Source organism: Neophocaena asiaeorientalis, unplaced genomic scaffold (assembly GCF_003031525.2).
Source record: "Neophocaena asiaeorientalis asiaeorientalis breed wild unplaced genomic scaffold, Neophocaena_asiaeorientalis_V1.1 scaffold461, whole genome shotgun sequence".
NCBI lineage: Eukaryota > Metazoa > Chordata > Mammalia > Artiodactyla > Phocoenidae > Neophocaena > Neophocaena asiaeorientalis.
Genome location: NW_020173230.1, coordinates 2,169,900 through 2,195,133, shown reverse-complemented (window position 1 = coordinate 2,195,133; position 25,234 = coordinate 2,169,900). Strand labels below are relative to the sequence as shown.

Genomic DNA, 25,234 nt, shown 5'->3' with positions numbered 1-25,234 from the left:
TATTTTTTTTTTTTTTTAAAGAAGCAGCATTTTAGTTTTATTTATTTATTTTTAATTTAATTTTTTTTTTTTTTCTTTTTGGCCAAGCCACTGGGGCATGCAGGATCTTAGTTTCTAGAGGGATTGAACCTGTGCCCCCTGCAATGGAAGTGTGGAGTCCTAACCACTGGACCACCAGGTAATTCCCTAGACACCTGTCTTGAGTCCTCTTGGGTCCTATATTGAGATGTTGGACAGGAGGGGCCAGGTGATGGGAAGAAACTGGCCTGGTGATGGTGGTTCCTGAGCACAAGGGTGGAGTGGAAGTCCTTGCTCCCAGGCTGGCCTTGGGGCTGGCACAGGGTCTTACCCTGAGGGCAGCAGCTTTTGCAGGCCAGCTCTTTCCACAGTGTGTCACTGGATGAAGACAGCTCGCAGACAAATAGGCTAAAACCCTTTTCTACATCCTGGGAGCCAGGTTGCCCTGGAGCAGAAAAGATGGGGCAGCTTCCTTGTCAATTGTCCCTCAGGGATGGGACTGCAGCTTGAGCTCAGTCAGCTGAGGAACTTGGTTGAATCTCTCTCAAAGGAGACAAACTGCATGAGAAACAACGCTATTCCCGAAGCCACGTTTGCAGTGTGGTCAAGGAATCTGGTACTCGGATCCAGCTGCTACTTCCAGAGCCAAGGTGCCCTTCCCCAGCCTCACCAGTTCTCTGAAGGAAGGCAGCCATCCTAACTAATCTCAGGGAGAGACCTTTTCACCCTAACCCAGTGGTTCTCAGCTGGGGGCGATTCTGTCCTTCAGAGGTTTGGTTTCATAGTTCTATGTTTCATGAGTCCTTATCATATGGGCAATTATACTGTAATTATTCTGTAAAATAAATATTTACATAAAAATACTGAATTACTATAATGTACACCTGAAATTCACATAATATTGTAACTCTACTTCAATTTTTTTTTAAGTGTGAAAAATAATATTTACACAAAAAATGATGTTATATCTGGGATTTGCTTCAAAATAATCAGGAGGAGGATGAGTGGGACTGCAGATGAAACAAGATTGGTACCTACTGATAACTGATTGAGTTACCATAATTCTCTGCAAAAAAATTGTATATAAAAATTGTATATAAACTGAAATTTAATTAAAGTTTTCCGTGAATATAAGGCTTTAAGTATTTAAAAAAATTTCTCCTGGATTGGGTTATCATGATAAGTGGGACTTTACAATTGATCAAAATAGAAATGTACAACAGGGACTTCCCTGGCGGTCCAGTAGTTAAGAATCCACCTTGCAATGCAGACGACTTGGGTTCTATCCCTGGTCGGGGAACTAAGATCCCACATGCCACAGAGCAACTAAGCCCTTGCGCCCTAGAGCCCGAGTGCCACAACTACTGAGCCCCCTTGCTCTGGAGCCTACGCACCTGCTGCAACTAATGACCCTGTGTGTCACAACTAGAGAGAAGCCCGTGCACCGCAACAAAAGATCCTGTATGCCGCAACTAAGACTCGATGCAGCCAAAACTTAAATAAATATTAAAAATAAAAAAGAAATGTATAACAAATCTGATCTATGAGTTACAAAAAGTTATTTTTATTAGAATTTATCTCAGTGAGATGGAGGGAACTGTCTTGTTTTTCTCAATAGATGGGCATTACTTATTACCGGAATGAAATATTATGTCTATTACTACTTTTGGTGTTTTTTTTTAAATAGATCTTTATTGGGGTATAACTGCTTCACAATACTGTGTTAGTTTTTGTTCTACACCAAAGTGAATCAGCCATATGCATACATATGTCCCCATATCCCCTCCCTCTTGAGCCTCCCTCCCATCCTCCCTATCCCACCCTCTAGGTCATCGCAAAGCATGGAGCTGATCACCCTGCTACTTTTGTTTTTTAATTTAATTAATTAATTAATTAATTTAGGCTGTGCCCCGCACAGCTTGTGGGATTTTAGTTCCCCGACCAGGGATGGAACCTGGGCCCCGGCAGTGAAACCGCCGAATCCTAACCACTGGACAGCCAGGGAATTCCCTACTTAAGTGAGATGAGTGGTGAAAGGAATATAGTTATAGCAATGTCAATTTTATCTGCCAAAATCATATTGTGATCTATCACCAGCGATGGCCTTGGCCTCCTCTCATTGTTTTTTGGAGGGAAATAATAGGAAATCACTTGAATCACAAAGGACTTATTCACCTACTCGATATTGGCAGCAAGGTTCCCAATGGATCCTTTTGTTTGGTACCCCAGAAGTTTTGGGGTACCAAGAAAAAAAATAAAATACCTAGGAATAAACCTACCTAAGGAGGCAAAAGACTTGTATTCAGAAAACTATAAAACACTGATGAAAGAAATCAAAGATGACATAAACGGAGGAGAAATACTCACTGTTGGTGGGAATGTAAATTGGCACTATGGAGAACAGTATGGAGGTTCCTTAAAAAACTAAAAATAGAACTACCATATGAACCAGCAATCCCCCTACTGGGCATATACCTGGAGAAAACCATAATTCAAAAGCACACATGTACCCCAATGTTCACTGCAGCACTATTTACAATAGCCAGGACATGGAAGCAACCTAAATGTCCAAGTACAAATGAATGGATAAAGAAGATGTGGTACATATATACAATGGAATATTACTCAGCCATAAAAAGGAACGAAATTGGGTCATTTGTAGAGATGTGGATGGACTTAGAGTCTGTCATACAGAGTGAAGTAAGCCAGAAAAAGAAAAACAAGTATCACATATTAACGCATACATATGGAATCTAGAAAAATGGTACAGATGAACCTATGTGTAGGGCAGGAATACAGACGCAGACGTAGAGAATGGGTGTGTGGACACAGTGGGGGAAGGAGAGGGTGGGACAAATTGGGAGATTAGGATTGACATATATACACTACCATGTGTAAAATAGCTAGTGGGAAACTGCTGTATAGCCCAGGGGGCTCAGCTTGGTGCTCTGTGACCACCTAGATGGGTGGGATGGGTGGGGTGGTAGGAGGGAGGGGGTGTAGGTATACATATAGCTGATTCACTTCATTGTACAGCAGAAACTAACACAACATTGTAAAGCAATTTTACTCCAATAATAAACAAAAATAATATTGACAGCAAGATTCCCAAAGAATCCTTTTGTTTGGTACCCCAGAAGTTTTGACACCCTGAGGGCAATGCACCATTGCAAGATCTGGGGGCGAGAACCCTGACTATCTTCTGCCAGGTGGGGAAGGTGACCGAGAAAGAGGGTGCCCTGGCCACTGGGATGCTTTCCAGGAGAGCAGTTTTAAACGTGAACAGAGAGAAAATGAGGATCTGGGGCAAACATGGCACTGAAAGCTGTGGGGACTGTGCAGGGCCGAGGTCTGCAGCCTGTGCACCGTCTCTGTCGCCGTGGCACACTGGCCCGGCTCTGCTGTCGGGTCGTAAATTCACAAACATGAATGGGTAACAACAGAAAACGATGTGGGAACCGAGGGAATCAGGAATTTTGCACAGGAAGCTTTGGGAGATGTTGTTTACTGTAGTCTGCCTGAAGTTGGGACAAAATTGAACAAACGAGGAATTTGGTGCTTTGGAAAGTGTGAAAGCTGCTAGTGAACTCCATTCTCCTCTATCAGGAGACGTAACAGAAATGAACGAAGCTCTAGTAGAAAATCCAGGACTTGTCAACAAATCTTGTTATGAAGATGGTTGGCTGATCAAGATGACACTCAGTAACCCTTCAGAACTAGATGACCTAATGAGTGAAGAAGCATATGAGAAATACATAAAATCTATTGAGGAGTGAAAATGGAATCCCTAAATAAACTAGTTTGAAACAACTTAAAAAAAAAAAGAAAGAAGGATCTGGGAACTGATTCTTTCAGAACTGGCTGTGTCCTCACACTCTTTGGGAAGATTTGTGTGTTCTCCACCCTCCCCCTTCCCTATGCCCCCTCCCCCAGGTCCTCATATCCTTGTCTGAAAACGGCTACAGTCTGACATGAGACCCACATATGGCCACCAGTACCCTTCCTTCTATGGACCTCTGATAAGGCTTATTATTTTTAAAATGAAATCAATACTTTTACTGCTTCATCAAGGACATTCTTAAATGAAACTGGATTTTTAAAAAAACTATGAATGCATGGCAATGAAGAATAGTTCAGTTTTGTGCCATTACCTGAAATTTATGCTTAGGCATTAGCAGTTTCACCCACCATTACTTTTGTAGCATCACTGCAAAGTCAACACAGTGAAAAAGACAAAAAAATCTATCTTATGAAAACAGTTTTGACCTCCCAGACCGCCTGGTTGCAGGGACCCACACAAGTCCACAGAACATACTTTGAAAACTGCTCAAAATTAGATACTTCAAAGATAAGATAATGTTACAAATAATATCATACCAGAAGATTTGAGGTTTTAGATGAAACGGATAAATTCATAGAAGAAATTAACTTACCAAATCTGATTCAAGAGGAAATAGAGATATGAACAATTCTAAGCCAAATTCTAGGCTTCAGAGATAAATTCTTGTGTAAGTCTCTTCTGAGATACAGAACAAGATAGATATAATTTTGTTCTAATCTGTTTGCAAAGCCACAGCTGCAGCTTACTTTAGGACAAATGGACTGTTTCATCACTTTAATATTTATTTATTCATTTGGCTGTGCTGGGTCTTAGTTGTGGCATGTGGGATCTAGTTCCCTGACCAGGGATGGAACTCGGGCCCCCTGCATTGGGAGGGCAGAGCCTTAGCCACCGGACCACCAGGGAAGTCCCATGGCATCACTTCTTAATGGTCATTTCGTTGGCCCCAGGTGACAGGAAGGGGCAGGGTGGGGGCGGGTGGGGGCCCCGGGCTCCAGCCAGGTCAGGAACACCCTACTCAGAGCCCATCAAGCCTCAGTGGCTGTGCTTACCAAGGCTTACATTTTTTACTCTATTTTTTTCCCTTTCTTTCAGATTAAAGCTATATGGAAGTTTAAGTGTTTTCTTCCCCACCTTGATGGACTGCCTTGGGTATCCCCTCCGTGACTCATGGCACTTCTAAGTCCACAGACTCAAGAAAAGCATTAATAGCAGGGCTTTTGAGAACTTGCTGGGAATTAAACCAGGCGGCTGCAAACTGATTTCTAGGCCCCAGAGTAATAGAGTTGATCGGATTGACGGTGCTGGGAATCTAAGAGCTGTTTCCTGAAGACTGTCATTAGGTGAACGTTTACAAAACATACAATCCCACTTTGAGGAGCATCACTCTGCCCCACCCTTCCCTCCTCTCGTTGCCACTGCCTCCTCCTCCATCTCTGTTCTTGTCCTGGAGAGAAGAGTGGAAGAATAAGGTATTTAGAAGAGGAAAAGAAAAAAATGCCTTTGTGAGGGGGGGAACTGAGACCACTGAATGGCTTGGCTATTCCAAGTATGTGCTCAGATTCTCACTGGGGTCTGGAAGGACTGGAGATGGGTCACACACCTGCACCTCTCAGGCCACCCTCAAGTTTTGTTACCTGTGAATTGTTCTCATACCTCGGGAACTTTGCCCTAGCTGCTGCCTGTGCAGATAACACTCTCTCTTCCCCCCACCAGCCTGTATCACTGCTGGAAAGTCTTCTCACCTCTGGACAGGGTCCTGCTCTTCATCACCTTTTCTTAGCACTTACCGTATTTTCTTGGAATTGATTAGATTACTGTCCTTAGAGTGAAGTCCCAGGAGAGTAAGGTCTGTTACGTCGCAGAGCTGAATGGGTGCACTATAAATATTGGAGGCAGTAAAAATTGAGATCAACTGCGAGGCAGGGCCTTAAGGGAAATCAGGAGATCACAAGAGTTCATTTTGTATATCATCTGAAAGACTTGATTCTCTCACTACCAGGATTCCTCCTGTGAGGGCATAAAAGTGAGTGAACCTGAGTGAGCCACGTAGCCTCGCTCCTCATTCCCTCAAGCATTTCACGTGTTTCACACCTTCACAGTGATGGGGCTTCACCAGTTTTCTACGATCTGTATGGATCTATATCGGTAACTTCCCCAAGTCTTTTCTACTTGCTTGCCTTGTACAGGTTTTGTGCTCATGTGAACTCTCTGATGGGCCGGAATGTTTTCTTCAGATTTTAGTAATTTAAAGGAGGCATTTTTACATGAAACAAACACCAAACTTGGTTTGTTTGGAAGCATAAACTTGGTTTATTTGGAAACTTCAAGTAAGGGTGAATGTTCTATATTGAATCCTTCCAGCGTCCTCCTGAGGGACTCAGGTCCCTCGGACACGGTGAGCAAGGATCGGCCCTCGGCGGCCCCGCGGAAGACCACGTGGGAGCGCAGCCAGGTCCCACTCAGCCCCCTGCGCCCCGCCTTCCGCGCCCCGGCCAAGCATGCGCCCTGAGGACCAGGTGCGCGGCGCCCCACCCGGCCTGGCCAGCAGGGGGCGCGGCTGGCGGTGCGGCAGGCCTGGAGTGTCGCGTCGGTGCTGGGGCCCTGCGCCCAATCAGCAAACCACCGAGAGGCGAAGACCTTCCATTTTCCTAGAAGGAACAAGTGGATGTGGGGGGACCGGGGGAAGTGGTGGTGGTGAATAGGACCGACCCGGAAGCGAAACGGAGGGAACTTCCGTTCTTTGTTCTGTCCCCGGTGTGTGGGTCTGTGACAGGGTCCGACGGGGCCTGGTCGGTGTCCGGCCCCCCAAATCTCCCGTCCCTGCCCCCAGGGTGAGTCCGGCCGCCCCCGGGGCTCGCGGTGGGACGGAGGCAGTGGTCGCCGGGGAAGGGGTGGTGTCCGTGCCGCTGCGGCCCGCGGGGTCCCCAGGCCCTCCCGGGGCAGGGTGCCGGGAGGCTCTGGTCCTGACTCCGCTTCCCCAGGGACCCCGCCCCCCAGCGGGCCCTGCGTCGCGGGAGGAAAGGGGCTGCGGTTATGGTTCTGTGACAGCGCCCAACTCGAATACTTTAAAGTTCTGGTATGGCTGGATAGGCGTTCCTCTCTTTGAAACAGCCGATGACAACGACCCTAACTTGGTCGTTCCTCGAGACGCTTTCATTTGATGTTAACACAGTTACAGTTATCTGCGCCCGCGGCACGAGAGAGGGTCGAGTTTTTACTGGGCTGGGTCTGAGGACCAGAGAATGAGTTCAACGAAGTGTGCGCAGTTAAAACTCTTCAGATTCCAGAATAATCCCCTTGGCGCCCAGTAAATCGAGTCTTTTTCGTAGAGTGGTACAACTGTGTCCCATTTCCAGTTGTAATAGATCCCTGATTTGATTCGCTTTTCAAGTGGGACTGAACACCGACCGGTGTTTCCATTCTGAAGGGCATGTGTAAACTCCAGGCGAGGATAAGCAGGATGCTGAACCTGAAGTCTGTGGGATAATTAGAGGAACTGAAGGTATTTATCCCCAAGAAGAAAAGTTTGTGGAGTGGGCATCATTTGGTTTCAGGTGTTTGGTGGAGAATTTTGTGGAAGGAGAAGATTCTATCATTGAAGGTCCATAGGGCACTAAGCCTCTGAGAGGTGAAGGTCCAAGGGGCAGGTTTTTAGTTTAGCATCTGAAGACCTCTCTAATGGCTAAGCTGTGCAGCAATGGGACAGACTCCCGGCTGAAGCAGCTGAGAGTGTCTAGCAAGTTAGCTGCCAAAACCTTAGGAACTTGAGAAGGTGTTTCTTGCTCTGGGTGGGAGGTTGACCTGGAGAACCTTGACTTCTGTTTCAGCTCTAAGGGTTCAACACAAATACCAGTTGTGGTCTTAATCAGTATTTATTAGCATATGTCCCCTCTCTTTTCCTCTTATCTCTAAATATCTAGATTAGAAGTGAAGTTTACATAAACATTTAAAATGCCTTTTTTTTATCTCTTAGTCCTACAGCATTGGCATCAACTAAAGTCAGAATTCCCAAGAACTTGAACGGAGGCTGCCAAGTTCCCAGTAACTGCTACTCTGGCCTTTTAGAGACCAACTCCAGAGAAGGAAGGAAAGAATCCAGGAGGTAAAGCTTTCCATGACTTGTTCTCACTGCCAGGTCATCTTTCCCAGTCCCCAGGCACACTCCAGAGAGTGGGGTTGGCAGTGGAGCAGGGGAAGGGCCCTGCCAGGACCTGAAGCTCTGGGGGCACAATGGAGGTTTTTCTTTCTACGAGAAACATTGTTTACTGATCCAGACACCGGGGACTTGTTCTCAACAATATCCGTTTGAGTTCCAGCTTTGGTTAACCCAGCTGGGAGGAGGGAGTGTTGCTTTTTTCTCTGGAGTCAGAGCCTCTGACTTTCCCTTCTTTTCTAAAGGAGAGTTTAGACTGAGAGCGGATTTGTTGGGGGTGCCTGCTTATAACCAATCCTGGAGATTGTAAAGTTCGTTGACAGAAAAAGATGTCTGGCTCTGAGAAAGAGTTGAAGGGCCCCAGCCAAGAGGGTGATGGTGGCAAGAGGGTGTGTCACCTTGATTGTCAGTGGGTCTGGCTTATGCCTGATTCATTGCTTTTCACTGTGTAATGGCACTGGTGATGGGCCTTCTACATCCCCTTGCTGCCCAAGGACTAGAGTTCTCTGAACTCTTAGGGCCCCTCCCCTTTTTATGCCTTAATGTGAATGCAATAGTCTGTAATGATGAAGCAAATACCTTTTGCATTGCTGATTTTCTAACTCCTTCCAGTAGTGCTTTGCACTGTTAATTGGCACTCACCAAATGTTTGTTACACGAGCAAATGAACAGAGGGAGGCAGACAAAATCCAGGGGTTTTCCCTGTTCTGGCCTCAGTGTAAGGATGTGCCGGCAGCTGCGGCACCTAGGCTCCATCTGCTGATTCTTGCCACAGCGTTCAGTTGTGAAAAACAAACTTGTACTTGAGATCCAAACCTTAGTCTAGGTACTAATGTTACATCTTATTCCCTGGACCACAGAGAACAGCAACCGGGGAGTGGGGACCTTAGTAGGGACAAAAATGGAGTAATAAATAATCTTACGCTTTTTAAAAAGCATTGGTTCTTGCTTCAGGGACTTACATTCTGATCCAAGGAAATCTCTTATGAGAGAAGGGAGATAAAAAAGAAGGTTGGCTGCTACCTTCTTGGGGAGAGGAAACACAGCAACTGGGACTAGTCTCTCAGAACCTGGCGAATATATACACCCACCCCTGTGATGAGACGACACAAGGACCACAAAAAGGGACTAAATCCTTCAATAACATCCCACCTTTGACTGAGACTGGAAGCAGAAAACTTATCTTTTTTAGGGTTGGCTTTTTGGCCGCACCACACAGCTTGTGGGGTATCAGTTCCCTGACCAAGGATTGAACCCAGGCCACAGCAGTGAAACCGTTGAATCCTAACCACTAGATTGCCAGGGAGTTCCTGAATTTATCTTAATTTAATAGATCTGAGCTATTTGCCCTGGTTCTGTGGGACAGGTATTGTTTCCTCAGGGTTTTTGAATTAAGACAGAACTTATGGAAACTCCCCCATGGTCTCTGTTATTTGGGTGCTTTTTCATGGCCCCTCTTCCTCCAAGGATAGCATCTACATTTAATATAACAGCTAGAAACTTACCACAGTAAATTTCTTTTTCTTCTACTAATTCTAACATTTATGAGGGTTTTAAAAAAAATCTGTATAGGGCTTCCCTGGTGGTGCAGTGGTTAAGAACCCGCCTGCCAATTCAGGGGACACGGGTTCGAGCCCTGGTCCGGGAAGATCCCACATGCTGTGGAGCAACTAAGCCCGTGCGCCACAACTACTGAGCCTGCACGCTAGGGTCTGCGAGCCTCAACTGCTGAGCCCGCACACCACAACTACTGAAGCCTGTGCGCCTACAGCCCATGGTCCACAATAAAAGAAGCCACCGCAATGAGAAGCCCGTACACCGCAATGAAGAGTAGCCCCTGCGCGCCTCAACTAGAGAAAAGCCCGCGTGCAGCAACAAAGACCCAGTGCAGCCAAAAATAAAATAAAAAACATGTATACATTAGCATTATCCATTATTCCAAGTATTCTTAAAAGTTGATATGATACTTACATTTTGCAGTCTGTGTGTAACACTCTTTTTCACTTTACTCTAATATTTTTCATTTGAGTAGTTGCTTCATATTTCATTCTGCTAATGGCATCATTTGGCACCCATGTTCCCCATTTTTTGTTGTTAGAAATATCACTCAGTGTTGGCGGGGGAGCCTAAAGTGGGATGTGGCCCAGGAACTTTGGCCTTTGACCTAAAAGACTAATCCCAGTTGCTGCATTTCCTCTTTGCTGTTCTGGTACTAACTGAAATGCTAGTTCCCCTCTGTCTGTATTCAAGAGGGTTTTTAAAAATTACCTTTGGGACTTGCTTCGTGGCGCAGTGGTTATAACTACTGAGCCCACGTGCTGCAACTACTTAAGCCCGCACACCTAGAGCCCGTGCTCCACAATAAGAGAAGCCACCTCAATGAGAAGCCCGCACACATCAACAAAGAGTAGCCCCGCTTGCCACAACTAGAGAAAGCCCACACGCAGCAACGAAGACCCAATGCAGCCAAAAATAAATAAAATTAAAAAAATATATATACATATATATAAAAAATTATCTTTGAACCTTGAACTTTTCCTTCTACAGTGCTTCCTCATTCTCATTCAAAACCTGCTTCTTGCTGGCTCTGCAAATAGGAGACCAGAGATCCAAGCTTCAAGCCCGACCCATGGAAACTCAGGCTGATCGAGTATCTCAGGAACCTCAGGCCCTGCTTGAGAGTGGTAAGGAATCAGGGTTCCCTCGTCTTTTTATTCAGCCATTCAGCAATCACCCTCATTCACCAAGTGCTGGGCTAACTTCTGGAATCCAGACTGGATAGGACATAGTCCTTGCCTTTCACTAGCTCCCCGCCTAGTGGGGAAAGGCGGAATGAAACCATTAGTTAAGTATAGCTTGGAACTTCCCTGGTGGCGCAGTGGATAAGACTCCTTGCTCCCAATGCAGGGGGCCCGGGTCGATCCTTGGTCAGGGAACTAGACTCCACATGCCACAGCTAAGAAGTCCGCATGCCACAACTAAAGATCCCGCATATCGCAACAAAGACCTGGCGGAGCCAAATAAATAATAAAAAAAAAAGAATTACAGGAAAAGATGTACGATCAAGCACAGATAACAGGAGGCATTTGTAGTGTGTAGATTTGATCTGGGGATAGAGAAAAAGAGAACAGTTGTGGGCATTGTGTCTTCAGTCAGGGCTGAGATGAAGCCCGTTTTCCTCTGGTCAAGAATTTTGTCCAGGAGTTTGAGATGTGGAGAATGATGGAAGGGACATGAACAGGATAGCTGTGTTCTGGCCAGGCTTGGGAGGATGGATGAGAATACACGAATCACTAACAGTAGTTCTGGGCAGATGTCATGGAGAGTAGAGTGACTGGAAAGAAAGGAAAGGACCTGGGGCAGACCAGAGAGCCTGGGTCACCAGGGCTTTGGGCATCTTTCCTCAGGCAGGAAGGCCCATGATGAGCGTGCTGGCCGTTAAGTGTAAGCACCTTCTGTAGCTGCAGAAGGAGTGAACTTAGAAATGTAAGAGGGGGTGGGTCCTCTTCATTCCTTACTTAGAAATGTAAGAGGGGGTGGTTGTCCCAGGACCTGTGAGTTCTCTGTAGGTCGAGAGGCTTGAGTGCAGATCGACTGACTCATGGACCCTTTAATTGTCCTCAGCTCTTCCTTCCTCAAAAGTTCCTGCATTTTCCGACAAGGACAGTCTGGGGGATGAGATGTTGGCAGCTGCACTGCTAAAGGCCAAGGCCCAGGTAAGCTGTGCTTTTCTTATCCTTCTTTCCCTTCCCATTTTGCAGAAGCTTTTTGTGTAGCAACATCCCATTCCGTGCCCTGAACCTACGATTCCCTCTATCAGGACTGTGGGCGTTTCCTGCTACACAGTGGAACTTCGCTTTATCTCAGACTCTCTTCTCTCCTCCTTCTCTCTGACCTCCTCTCCCACTTCCCAATATGCGTTATTCAGCCCCATCCCGAATTAGCTTTTGGCTCTGCCAGTCCCATCCTGCAGCCTGAAATTGCACGGGAGAACATGTTGTTTCAGGAGTTGGTGACCTTTGAGGACGTGGCTGTGTATTTCATCCGGAAGGAGTGGAAGCGTTTGGAGCCTGCTCAGAGGGACCTCTATAGGGATGTGATGCTGGAGAATTACGGGAACGTGTTCTCCCTGGGTAAGGAGTGATGCTTCCTCAGTAAAACTCCCTTGGCATTTCTCTGCCTCCTTGTTTGCTAGTAATAGTTGAGTCACTGAAAATCATTAGCTAAGGACTGACTTAGTCTCAGAAAATTCTAACAATAGTAGCAACTCCCATTTGTACAGTAATTCGCAGTTCATAAAGAGTGTTCATAGATACTCTCTCATTTAATCCTCACAGTGATGCAGCTGTTGAGGTCGCTGGAATTAGCCTCATTTATAGGTGAGGAAAGAGAGCTCAGAGATCTTAGGCTTTGCATACGGTCATATTGCTAGTGACTGGCAGGACTCGAGCCCTGGCCTTTTCATTCTATACTTCTTTTTAAATCTGGCACTTTTTTCCATGTTATTCTTAGGACTTAACATTAACATATAACCCAGAGATTTTCCCAAAAGATTACATATTGGGATCCCTAAACATGTGAGGTACTGCTCAGTGCCCAAGTGAACATTCTGGAACTCTGTCTAGATCCTCCCCTTCTCTGTCAGACTTCCTTTAGGGATCTGTTGATTTGTGGATGGACCTAGTGTAACTGCTGCTCTTGTAGAAATTTCAACTTGCGTTAGGGAGCAGTTAGCTTCTTAACCTGTTGTCTGTGGACTCTTCATTCCTTTACCCTCGCCTGCTTTCAGTGAGGACGTTCTCCTGGGCAAGACCAGTGGGTCTTCCTGACTCCCATTTGAGAACTCCCCATGCATTTCCTCTCTGTCCCCTGCAGATCCTGGGTCTGGGATTGAGCTCTGGGGCCATTTGGTATGAACAGGATAAACCTTGTCCCATGTCTTTCCCTGTGAGCAGGATTCCCATTTCTGAATTTTGACATGATCTCTGGGCTGCAGTGAGAGGAAGAGCCGAGGGTCCTGGGTTTGAAGGGCACTGAGCAGAGAGGTCCTGAGAGGTACCTGTTCAGGTGAGGGAGATAACAGCTCTTTCTTTCCCTAACACTCACTGCCCTGCCTTTACTCTTACAATGTTGACAGACTAAAAATGCTAACAGTCTGGACCCTTTACCCTTGTCCTCTGTGCCTGAAGTTCCCTTCAAAACCCCAGAGCAGTGAAAATAGTGAAGGCAAACCTGGAAACTGTTGACATAGCCTCACATCGTAGCACAGCTTTCTAGGCCTGGGGCCCAGAGATGGACTGACCTCTGTCTCAGGCCTGTTTCCATGGACTTGGCATATAGGTGCCACGACTACAGACCCGAGTGTCCTTTTCTCCTGGGGCTACAGGGCTTCACCCCTGTCGCTTTGTATTCATCACCTTCCCACTTTTCTCCACACCGTCTGTGGTTAGTTTCTTGTACCTGCTCCCCACTTCATCCTGTAACTGTTCTGCAGTCACCATCTCCCAGGTTATCTTCAGTCTCTGACCTCTAGGACTTTGTCACTTCATTAAACCATATGTTCTGTCTCTTCTGTTTTTGGTTCCCTGCCTCTGCCTGATCCAACTTTCTCTACACTTCCACCTCCACCTCTTTTCTCGATTTTCCTTCCTGCCTTTCTCCTTCCCTGTTTCCTTGGCCCGGTTCTCTTATTCTGCCTTAGCTATGTACAGCCTGGGTAGGCCTCTTTGCACACAGATAAGAGTCATGTGCTTTTAGCCTGTGAACATTATGTGATTATACTGTCTCTGGTTTTGATTTTTCTTCCCACAAAGAACAAGTGACATTTGTGTTTTGCATTGTGCCAGATGGTGAGACCAGAACTGAACATGATCCAGAAATTTCTGAAGATACAGGATCACACGGGGTGCTATTGGGAAGATTCCAAAAGGATATTTCTCAGGGTCTTAAGTTTGAAGAAGCCTATGAACAAGAAGTCAGTCTGAAGAGGCAGCTGGGGAGCTCCTCTGGAGAGAGACTGAATAGGAAGATACAGGATTTTGGTCAAGTGACAGTTGAGGAAAAGCGAACCTCCATGGGAGGGAGAAGTGAGAAATACAGCGATCTGGGGAATAGCTTCACTGTGAGTTCCAACCTTATTTCCCAGCAGAGACTTCCTGTGGGGGACAGACCCCATAAGTGTGATGAATGTAGCAAGAGCTTTAATCGAACTTCAGACCTTATTCAGCATCAGAGGATCCACACCGGGGAGAAACCCTATGAATGTAGTGAGTGTGGGAAAGCCTTCAGCCAGAGCTCACATCTTATTCAGCATCAGAGGATCCACACTGGGGAGAAACCTTATGAATGTAACGACTGTGGGAAGACCTTCAGTTGCAGCTCTGCTCTCATTCTCCACCGGAGGATCCACACTGGAGAGAAACCCTATGAATGTAATGAGTGTGGGAAAACCTTTAGCTGGAGCTCCACCCTCACTCACCACCAGAGAATCCACACTGGAGAGAAACCCTATGCTTGTAACGAGTGTGGGAAGGCCTTCAGCAGGAGCTCCACCCTTATTCATCACCAGAGAATCCACACTGGAGAGAAGCCCTATGAATGTAACGAGTGTGGGAAGGCCTTCAGCCAGAGCTCACACCTCTATCAGCACCAGAGGATCCACACTGGAGAGAAGCCCTATGAATGTATGGAATGTGGAGGGAAGTTTACCTATAGCTCAGGCCTTATTCAGCATCAAAGAATCCACACAGGGGAGAATCCCTATGAATGTAGTGAGTGTGGGAAAGCCTTTAGGTACAGCTCAGCTCTTGTTCGCCACCAGAGAATTCACACTGGAGAGAAGCCTTTGAATGTAATGGGAGTGAGCAAAAGTTCTCTCCGAGTTACTGCTGAATTAAATATCAGAGAGTCTACGTGAAAGAGAGCCACACGCCTGTTTTCCTCACTTCCTCTGAGTTTCAAGAGCTCCTGCCTTACTATATAAGTATGAACAATTTGGGACGTGTCCCTTCCGACTCCATCCTTTCGCCTTAGAGAATGGGGCATATTGGGCAAATCATCCTGGCACAGTGGTTAGCAACCTAGTCAGTTTTCCCAGGAATGACACCAGCCTTGAAAAATTAGGGTGCAAGCAGCAGATTAAGTGCTGGGAGTAGAGGGAAGCTCTGGGACCAGTCTCCTTCCATTTGGGAAGGGAGTTTGCACTAGACCATTTTTCTCACACCATTTCCAAGGTGGGGATGGAAGCACAATAGGAATAAAATTCCAAGGATTCCTCTAATTGGAATCAGCATAGTCAGCACAGAAGAAAGTGGAAAGAATGTTCTTGGTCATGTTTTTGCTAGAAAGGGGAAATGGAGGCTGTATTTCAAAGCCACTGCTTCTAATCCAGCTTCAAATTTTGATAAGGAATGTGCTATTTTGTTTCATGACTTCATTAATTATGGGAATCTGGTGCTGAGGGATTTGTTATTTTGTTGGGCATGGGGGAAGACCCCAAGAGAGGTTTTCTGTAGTGACTGTATATCCTTCAGGGCTCTTAGAGCAGCAAGACCAAGTTTCCAAGAGCAGTCTGACCATATGGGTGGAGAACTCACTCTTCCCTTTTGTGACAGTGAGTCTAACATGAGGGAAGGGATCAAAAGCATTTAGCACTGGCCTCTGTCTCGTTCCCTCCCCTCTCCTCTCCCTTTTCCTCCTGCCACTCCTGTGATGGAAAGTGATTTAATCTAAACCCCTAACAACTAAGGACACCTTTAGGATCTCGCTCAGCCAGCTTGCCCTGCCCTCTTATACCAATGACCTCTGACATCTGGCCCCGGCAGCCCGACCTCTCCCGACCCCACCTCTGACTTCAACAGCCAAGTGTGAATACAGAGAGCACAGCCCAGAGGAGGAAGCTCGGGTCTGAGCCTGGCATCAGGGCTCCTTGCTGGCTTAGGATGGAGCTCTCCGAGTTTTCCCAGCGGAAGGGATGACCTTTCATTATATTTTCCGAATCCTGCTCATCCTGTAGCATAAATCAAATGCACTATTAAACAGAATAGTTTTTCAGAAGGACGGATGGAGTGTGTTTTTGTGCAGGTTTAAACAAGAGACATTAGTGACTGTAAATGGAATCTTCAAAAATTCATCTTTAAAACTTGTTCCAGACAGCTATTTGTCTTCTAGTCTCAAATCTGTGATCTCTCTCCCTTGACTCTGTCCTTTCCTCTGCACACTGCCACAGACTATCTCATTTACACAGCCGCTTACACGTTCGTACCCACCTTTAGGATTTCATGCGCTGCATGGCATTCTGTGTTGCACGATACTTAACACCAGCAACCAAAACTAGAAAGGTGTTTCTGAGTATGGGGTTCTTGACAAGAGCATACTTGGATGTTGGGTAACAGTAGGCATATTGAGGGAATTCCCTAGTGGCCCAGTGGTTGGGACTCGGTGCTCTTATTGCCAGGGCCCCGGGTTCCATCCCTGGTCGGGGAGCTAAGATCCCACAAGCGGCATGGCTTGGCCAAAGATCGCCCCCCCCAAAAAAAAAAACCCCAATAGGCACATTGAGATTTCTTGGTGGGAGGCTACAGTCATGGAGAAGGCTGAGATGAAAGTCTGATGGAAAAGACGAGGAAATGTCTGGAATTCTGACCTCTGAAAAATTTTGGATCATATATTGTGACTGACTAATACGTTTTTAATTTCTTAAAACTACCATGAAACTCATCATTTTTGGCTCTTCTTTGACACCCACCACAGACTTGAGATTGACCAAGTGTAGACCATGAAGTACCATAGCAGGGTCACGAGGCTGCTTGTTAGTTATGCAGGTGTCTGAGCCCCAAGTCAGACCTATAAAGTATAATTGCTGAGGGTAGAGCCTAAACATTTACACTGAGAAGGAAGAAATAGAAAATGGAGGAAACTTCTAAGAGAGAAACCTGAGCTAGGCCTTATAAGACCCGTGTGTAAAGGAGAGGAGGGTCCAGGCAGGACAGTTTGGGGTGGGCCTGAGCCTGGCTGCTCATGTGCCCGTTCCACTGTGAAGCTCTGGGAAAGACCCCTGAACAGGTAGAACTGCTGGATGATGGACAGTCACTGCACAGCAGGGCTCAGCCTTCTGACCACCCCCAACCGCGACCCCTACCCCTGCCCCTAGAAGACTGTGACACTCCTCAGAGCATCTCAGGGGGGGCCCTGAGACTGAGCAGGGCCATTGTGTGAAAAATATGTTTTTTAAAAAATATCTTTGAAACAGCTACAACATCCGATTCACCTGATTCTCCTGATTGTTCATTCCTTTTTCTCTCAATGATTCCTCTTCTCAGTCCCTAATTGAGCATTCCTTAACGTTCAGTCACTGTATCAGTGGTCTCTTCCTATGCCATTATCCTTGGAACCCATTTATTCCCATGGCTTCGACTGTTAACCTCTATTCAATTAAATTTTAAATCTGCACATGGGGTACTGATCACTCTCAAGCTCCAGTCTCGGGTATCTAGCGGACTGCGGGGCATTTACACTTGGGCCTCTTAAAAGTTGCAAATTATTTGCTTCAAACCAAATGTGATTTTTCCCCCATATGCTGCCCCAAATTTTCTGTAAACCTCTCAGGGTCTAAACTTCTGAGTTTTCTTTAATTATGCTCATCCTCCTACATCTGACCAGTGTCAAGTCCTGGGCAGGGTCAGTAAGCGAGATGGAAAGACAGATTGTTGTCAGAGGGGAAGGTTTCAGAGTTGAGTCATGGAGGCGGTGGGGATTCCAGTGAAGGTAATAATAGTGGAGACGTGGCATACACTCTTCCTGGCCCTTTCCCAAGTGGTGTTCATACATTAAATCATTTAATCCTCACAACAGCCTGTGTGTGAGGCAGGTGTTAGTATTAACCCCATCTTACAGAAGAGAAAACAATTGAACTTGCCTAGGGCATGGCCTAGACGCCTTGGATGTGAGGTCAGGAGGCCGGTGTGAAGAGCAAACGTCATCCAGGCAATTGCCTTGTCCTGTCAGTTACAATTCTACCATCTCCTTCCTAGTTCCTCCTCTTTGTTTCCTTTGTTGCGAACCCTAGAGTTTGGGTCTTTATGACTTTTCCTCTGGATCATATAAATAATCTCCTAATGGATTAATACCTCTATTTTCTCTCCGGTTAATCTCCCCTAAGCTCTACACCCATCTTGTCACTCCTTTACCAAAAAGTTTCAATGTCTTCTCCCTCCTTAAAGGATAAAATTCAAACTCCTTAGCCATATAGTCCAGGCTTTCCTTGAGCTGGTATCTACATATCTGTACAGCCTTCTCCTTTACTACTCTTCACACATCTGAAAACCAGATGTTTGAGAAAACAGGTGGGTAGTAGGGCGGTAAAAGATTTTTATTCAGAACTATTATAATAGGGAAAAAGAGGCCTCAGTGTAGAACTGGGCTCAGTTCTGAATACAGCATGGCCACATGGGAATTTATAGCTAAGGAGTAGGGCGGAGGTCAGTGGATAGAAAACTTCTAAGGGGAAGCTTTAGGGGTAAGAGGGGTTTTGGCTAAACTGACTTAGCAGGATTCTTGCTGAAGAAAGGCCAGGGTGGTCAGACATCACCCTGGGGTGATGGTGCAGGATGAGATAACTGACTAGATACTGACTGAGGGGGACCAGACTTGAAGGATGGGGAACTCTTGCTAAACTGACTTAGCAGGGTTCTTGCTAGAACTGGATTTTGCAAGGAAGTGCACAGAGGGGCCTAAGAAAAGGTTCGGGAGCCTGAGTAAGGTTTGCTCAAGCAAAGAATCTCTGTCACATCATATAGCAAGATGGTAACAAGGCCCCGAACACACCCTACATCCTGCCTGTGAGGTTGTTCACACACGGTGTTCCCACGTCCCGCTCCAGTTCCTTACCTCCAGCCAGTGAAAATCAGAGTCCAAGAGGGCCTCTTTCAAGGCGGTCTTCAACCTCTGCTCAGCGCAGACACTAAATAGTAGTATTCTGGCGGACGGCTCTTGGGTCTCTGTGGTCTCTTTAGGGATGGGAGGCTTGTTGTTACCCCAGGCAAAAGCAGGTGATTCCACTCTTGAGCTTTCTCACTGCTGGAAATTAAGTTGCGCTGCATGCTGTCTCCCTGTAAGCTTCTGCCTTCCACGGTTAGCTTTGCCTTCTCACCTGTGGAGTGATTCCGAAGGATATTATCAGTCCTGGCAAAAGCAATTTCATTCCTGATGCCCCTGCCCACCCCAAGTCATGCCTGTCCGAGCTCCAACTGAAATAATTTTGAGAGAGGATGTTGTGTTAAGTTTCCAAGTAGAGGAAAAGCCTGGTTTTACCTGAACCCTGCAGCTGACAGGAATGTGAGCCACGGGGTGGTGGTGGAGAAGAACATCTTAACAAACCATTCCTTTTTAATTAAAAGATTGTTTTTAAAAGCTCCCCAAAGACATTTCCTTTTTTTTTTTTTCATTTTCATAAATTGTTTATAGAGCTTAAGGTGTTTTTCCACTTCAAAAAATAAAAAGAAAGCCCAGTCAGGTACATTATTTTTTTTTTAATTTTTATTTATTTTTTTACAACCTTGTCTTTATTTTTTAACATCTTTATTGGAGTGTAATTGCTTTACAATGGTGTGTAATTTCTGCCTTACAACAAAGTGAATCAGCTACACATACACACACATCCCCAGGTACATTATTTAAAATATATCAATAATGAAGAACTGAAGAGTTTTTAAATGAGTCCAAATTCCCATGGACCATTTTCTGCATATGCAGATAAACATGGTCGCCAGAGTAGTTTCTCAGGAATGACAGAGGACTCTTAGTCCCTTTATCCACAGCACAGTTTCCCTTGTGTATCCCCTCCTCTGGTTGCTGAGAGCGTCAACTTCCCAGTCAGCCAAGCCCCAAACCCGGGCCTTGTTCTGGCTGCGCTGCTGCCCTCCAACTCCTCACCCTCCACGTCTCTCCCTATCCTGCCTGGCCCATTCCTGGGACTTCTGCATTGGCTTAGGCCGTCTCTGACTTGTTCCCAGACTTTGGCACCAGCCTTACAGTAGGTCTCTTCGCTCCCAAAGTCCCCTCCAACCATTTGTCCTGCTATGAGTGAGTCATCGCTCCTAAATGCTAACTGGCTGACAGCCCGTCCAAGCCTTCCAGGGGCCCCTTCTCAGCCCCCAGGTTGAAGTCCAAATTCTTCATCATGACACAGGGCTTTTCACTTCCTGGCCCTGCCTACTTCCCCGTCACCCACCCCTCCTAGCACCCCTCTCACCCCAGCACCCACCCTCCTGCCCTCCCGTACACACTATACTGGAGCGATGCACAACTACAGTGACGGCGGCGGCGGCGCAGACGCTATTTAATGCCCCAGTGCCTTTGCACATGCTAATGCCCTTCCCTGCCTCGTCCACCTAACAAACTCCTATTCATCTTTGAAAACCTCCTCGTATGTAAGCTTCACCTTGTCCGTGGGGTCTTTCCAGGGCGTGGGGGACGGCACCTTCCGCCCCCACCGAGTACATCATTTCCTTGAGCTGCCTCTGCATCTTGTACACGTGTTCGTTATTGTGCTCATCTTTTACTTGTCTGCTCATACCTCTGACTCCCTCACTATGGTGGGGGGTTTTCCTATGTTTTCACACTTTTCTACCATAAATAAGTATGGCGTTCATAATCAGAAAAAAATATACCAAGAAAAAGAGAAAAGTAGTAAGAAGGAACAGCCACGGAGCACTTACTATGTGTCAGGTATTGTTCTAAGCATTTTATCTGGTAACTCATTTAATCCTTGTAGCCATCCTGCGAGGTAGGTACTATTATTGCCCCCATTTTTATTCCCTTTTCTTCAGGAAAGAAGAAAGGAAGGAGAGGAGGGAGAGGAGTTCTCCAGGCACAATAAATGGTGCAGTGAGACTCAGAGGCTTTGGAGCCCAAAGCCCGGGCTTGCCCTCCCTCATCACAGTCTCCCCAGACCTCCTCTCACTGATCCTTGAAGCCCTTCGCCAGCAGCTCAGCGAGTGCCATGGGGGGCACAGAGGCGAACCACCCATTGTTCTGCACTAAGGAGGCGCCAGCCTAATGAGAGCCAGAGTGAGACCCCGGGAGAGGCTGGTAACCATCATGACAGTTGTCCTTTACTGACCGCTCACCTACACGCCAGCATGGACCGTCTTCAGTACAGTCAGTATTATTGTCACACAGTCATACGTGCTGTTAGTGCTATTAACGTCCCCCCCCCCTTTTTTTTTTTTTTGCAGTACACAGGCCTCTCACTTCTGCGGCCTCTCCCGTTGCGGAGCACAGGCTCCGGACGCGCAGGCTCAGCAGCCATGGCTCACGGGCCCAGCTGCTCCGCGGTATGTGGGATCCTCCCGGACCGGGGCACGAACCCGCGTCCCCTGCATCGGCAGGCGGACTCCCAACCCCTGCGCCACCAGGGAAGCCCAACACCCCCCTTTTTACAGATGAGAAAACCTAGACACACAGTGCAGTGGAGCAGGGGTTCAAACCCAGGCAGTCTGGCTCCAGAGCTTGGGCTCTTAATTACACCACGGTACTGTCTCTTTACAAATGAAACGGGGGAATCAAAAGAAGCTAGCTTGTGTTCCCCATGGGGAGGGGTGAGGCACATGGTGGTCACCAAAGACTTCATTGAGGAAACAGCATTAAAGCTGAGTTGAGAATGTGGGTTGGTAAATACAGACAACCATTCCTCTTTTAGTCACCAGGGTGTGACCTCTCCTCCCCTCAAGACTCCAGCATATTCCCTGGATACCGCCCCAGACCATCTCGACATTACAGTCACCGCCACCTTCATGCCCAGAAATTTCTGTGCTGCGTGTTGTTCTGTGCGGCACGAAACCTAAGGCCGGGGCAGGCAGGCATCGGCTAGACAAGACTGTCCAGAACCATGAATACCACTGCCACCTCCCCCCACCTGCGCCCATCTGCCTTGTCACAGTGTGGACGCCAGGTGAAAAGTTCCAGTGAAAAGAAAGTTTGTCGTCTCTTCTGCAGGAAGAAGCTGAGGCACCGTCAGAATCATAAAGAGTAGCAAGTGACAAAAAAGTTGCTTTTAAAGCTACTAACATTACCTGTCATGTGCCCCACATTAAACACAGCATTTCTTAGTGATACTTATCTGCTCTAATTATGCCATGGAAACACTGAACCCCAGCAGCTGCACGATTCCCTGGGGTAGCCCCGCCCCACTTTCTTCACGTCTCACACCTGTCCAGGAACTGTCACACCGCCCTGTCACAGATTTCCGTCACTGACCCCACGATCTGCCATTAAGCCTTCTCCGAACACCAGCCTCCCCAGGACCTACCAGCACCTTCTCTCAAGAGTGTGCCACATACTCTCTCCACCCTGCCTTTGCTGGTCCTGTTCCCTGTTTGCAGTGTCCTTCCCTCCTTTCCCTGGTTGCTAAAATCCTAGTATGTTCATATCAGGGGAAAAGCATTCCAAGAAGAAGGAACAGCCGCTGCAAAGGGCTCTTGAAGAGGACCGTGTTTGCCACATCCCAGGAACAGCGAGGGGCATTGAGATCTAGAAAGGGTTGCATTCTGAAAGTCAGATCATCAGATGGGAGGGGTTTTCTCACACAGAATTCTTTTTTTCTGTGGTATGCGGGCCTCTCACTGTTGTGGCCTCTCCCGCTGCGGAGCACAGGCTCCGGACGCGCAGGCTCAGCTGCCATGGCTCACGGGCCCAGCCGCTCCGCGGCATGTGGGATCCTCCCGGACTGGGGCACGAACCTGCGTCCCCTGCCTCGGCAGGTGGACTCTCAACCACTGCGCCACCAGGGAAGCACTTTTTAAAAAATAAATTTATTTATTTATTTATTTTTGGCTGTGTTGGGTACTTGCTGCTGAGCAGGGGCTACTCTTCGTTGCCGTGTGCGGGCCTCCTATTGCGGTGGCTTCTGTTGTTGTGGAGTACAGGCTCTAGGCACGCGGGCTTCAGTATCTGTGGCTCACGGGCTCTAGAGCACAGGCTCAGTAATTGTGGCGCACGGGCTTAGTTGCTCCGCGGCATGTGGGATCCTCCCGGACCAGGGCTCGAACCCGTGTCCCCAGCATTGGCAGGCAGATCCTCAACCACTGCGCCACCAGGGAAGCCCTCACACAGAATTCTTGATCCTCAATCCAGCTGAAACTGATGGAAAATTTCCCTACAGTTATTACATGCAAGGGTAACTGCTGGCATGAATCTTTTCATGTCTTTTCACACCTGACTCCCCAGTGCATCTTCCACTAAGCAGCAGCCTGTATGGGCATCCATGGGTCTCCTCGGCATGAATCCTCCACTGCTCCACCAAGGCTGGCCCTTCGGCAAAGGCTCTGTATTTGTTTGCTTGAGTTTGTGTGTGTTTTTTAAAAACTTTATTGATAAATAATCCATACACCATATCGAGTGGTTTTTAGTATCGAGTTGTGTAACCGTCACAATTTGAGAACATTTCATCACCCTAAAAAGAAACCCCACACCCTTTAACAGTCACTCCCCACTTCCCCCCAGCTGCCCCAGCCCTAGACAACTGCCGGTCTACTTTCTGTCTCCATGGATTTGCCTATTGCGGACATTTCACATAACTGGACTCATAATCATATCTGCGGCCTTTCGTGTTTAGCTTCTTTTGCTTAGTACAATGACGTCAAGTTTCATCTATGTATGTTGTAATGTAAATCTGCACTTCATCCTTTTTATGGCTGAATAATATTCCATTGTATACGTATACCACATTTTGTTTTTTCTTTCATCCACTGCTGGAAACATTTGGGGGTTTTCTTCTTTTTGGCTATTATGAATAATGTTGCTTTGAACATTTGTATACAAGTTTTTTTTTGTTTTGTTTTTTGCGGTACGCAGGCCTCTCACTGTTGTGGCCTCTCCCGTTGCGGAGCACAGGCTCCAGACGTGCAGGCTCAGCAGCCATGGCTCACGGGCCCAGCCGCTCCGCGGCATGTGGGATCTTCCCGGACTGGGGCACGAACCTGTGTCCCCTGCATCGGCAGGCGGACTCTCAACCACTGCGCCACCAGGGAAGCCCTGTATACAAGTTTTTGTGTAAATGTTTTCATTTCTCTTGGGTGTATATCTAGGGTAGCAATTTCTCAAACGCTCTATTTAAACTTTTGAGGAATTGCCAGGCTGCCTTCCAAAGTGGTTGTCCCATTTTACATTCTCACCAGCAGCATATAAGCTTCTGATTTCTCTGCATCCTCAATACTTGGTATTATCTTTTTTATTACAGCCATCCTAGTGGGTATGGTGTGGTCTCATTGTGGTTCTGATCTGCATTTCCCTCATAGCTATGTTGAGCACCTTTCCATGTACTTGTCCGTTTTTGTATCTTTTGTGGAGAAATGTCTATTTAGATCCTTTGCCTACCTTTTAATTGGTTTTTTTTTTTTTTTTGCGGTACCCGGGCCTCTCACGTTGCGGAGCACAGGCTCCGGATGCGCAGGCTCAGTGGCCATGGCTCACGGGTCCAGCCGCTCCGCGGTATGTGGGATCGTCCCAGACCGGGGCACGAACCCATGTCCCCTGCATCGGCAGGCAGACTCTTAACCACTGCGCCACCAGGGAAGCCCTTGGTTGTCTCTTTTATTACTCAGTTGTAAAATATATTCAACATAAAAGTGCCTTATCATATATACATGATTTGCAAAAATGTTCTACCATTCTGTGGGTTGTCCTTTCACTTTCTTGACGGTGTCCTTGGAAGTACTTTGATGATGTCCAGTTTCTCTTATATTTCCTTTGGTTCTTTATGCTTTTGTTATCTGTATTAGGTTAGACAGAGAGGTGGAAGCATCGCTGTTCACATATACTGGGGGTAGGATTGCTGGATAAGGTGCCCAGTTACATCTGAATTTCAGATAAACATTGAATAATTTTTTTAGCATAAGAAGTATGTCCCAAATATACTGTTTACCTGGAATCGAAATGGGCTTTTATTTGCTAAATCTGGCAGCCCTAGCCAGGGGTCCAGTGTACATGTGTATCTGTGTGTGTCTAAATGTGTGACCGTGTGTGACATAAGGGGCAACACTCACGAGCATCTTCAGACCAAGCCAGCCTTGCAGCCCCCTGGGACAGTGTCCTTCCCAGCCCACCAGGGGTCCTCAACCACTCTCTTGGAGCCAAGCAGGAACTGGTCTCCTAACCATGGGAGGCGGGCACTGGGACTGAGCAGAGGTCAGGTATACCAGCTTCCCCCATTTGTGATCTCA

At 47.0% G+C, this 25,234-nt stretch overlaps 1 protein-coding gene across 3 annotated transcripts; it reads left to right on the top strand.

Annotated features, from left to right (window-relative positions):
- The first annotated feature begins 6,250 nt into the window (after positions 1-6,250).
- On the top strand, positions 6,251-17,124 carry ZNF3 (zinc finger protein 3). Of its 3 annotated transcripts, XM_024745349.1 has the most exons (7): positions 6,251-6,693; positions 7,254-7,364; positions 7,836-7,964; positions 10,563-10,699; positions 11,640-11,731; positions 12,022-12,148; positions 13,862-16,854. In XM_024745349.1, exons 4-7 carry the CDS (start codon positions 10,645-10,647, stop codon positions 14,929-14,931), a joined length of 1,344 nt encoding a protein of 447 aa, XP_024601117.1. In that variant the 5' UTR covers positions 6,251-6,693; positions 7,254-7,364; positions 7,836-7,964; positions 10,563-10,644; the 3' UTR covers positions 14,932-16,854. The 3 variants fall into 3 exon arrangements, with proteins under 3 accessions (XP_024601117.1, XP_024601118.1, XP_024601116.1); XM_024745350.1 differs by lacking the exon at positions 7,254-7,364 and having other exon boundaries at positions 10,613-10,699; positions 13,862-17,124; XM_024745348.1 differs by lacking the exon at positions 7,254-7,364.
- The last annotated feature ends 8,110 nt before the right edge of the window (positions 17,125-25,234 follow it).

Coding starts and splice junctions, on each gene's coding strand:
- ZNF3 (XM_024745350.1), top strand. CDS start 10,645: ATGGAAACTCAGGCTGATCGAGTATCTCAGGAACCTCAGGCCCTGCTT. Junction 11,732..12,021: donor TGCTAAAGGCCAAGGCCCAG/GTAAGCTGTGCT, acceptor ATGTTGTTTCAG/GAGTTGGTGACCTTTGAGGA. Junction 12,149..13,861: donor CGGGAACGTGTTCTCCCTGG/GTAAGGAGTGAT, acceptor GCATTGTGCCAG/ATGGTGAGACCAGAACTGAA.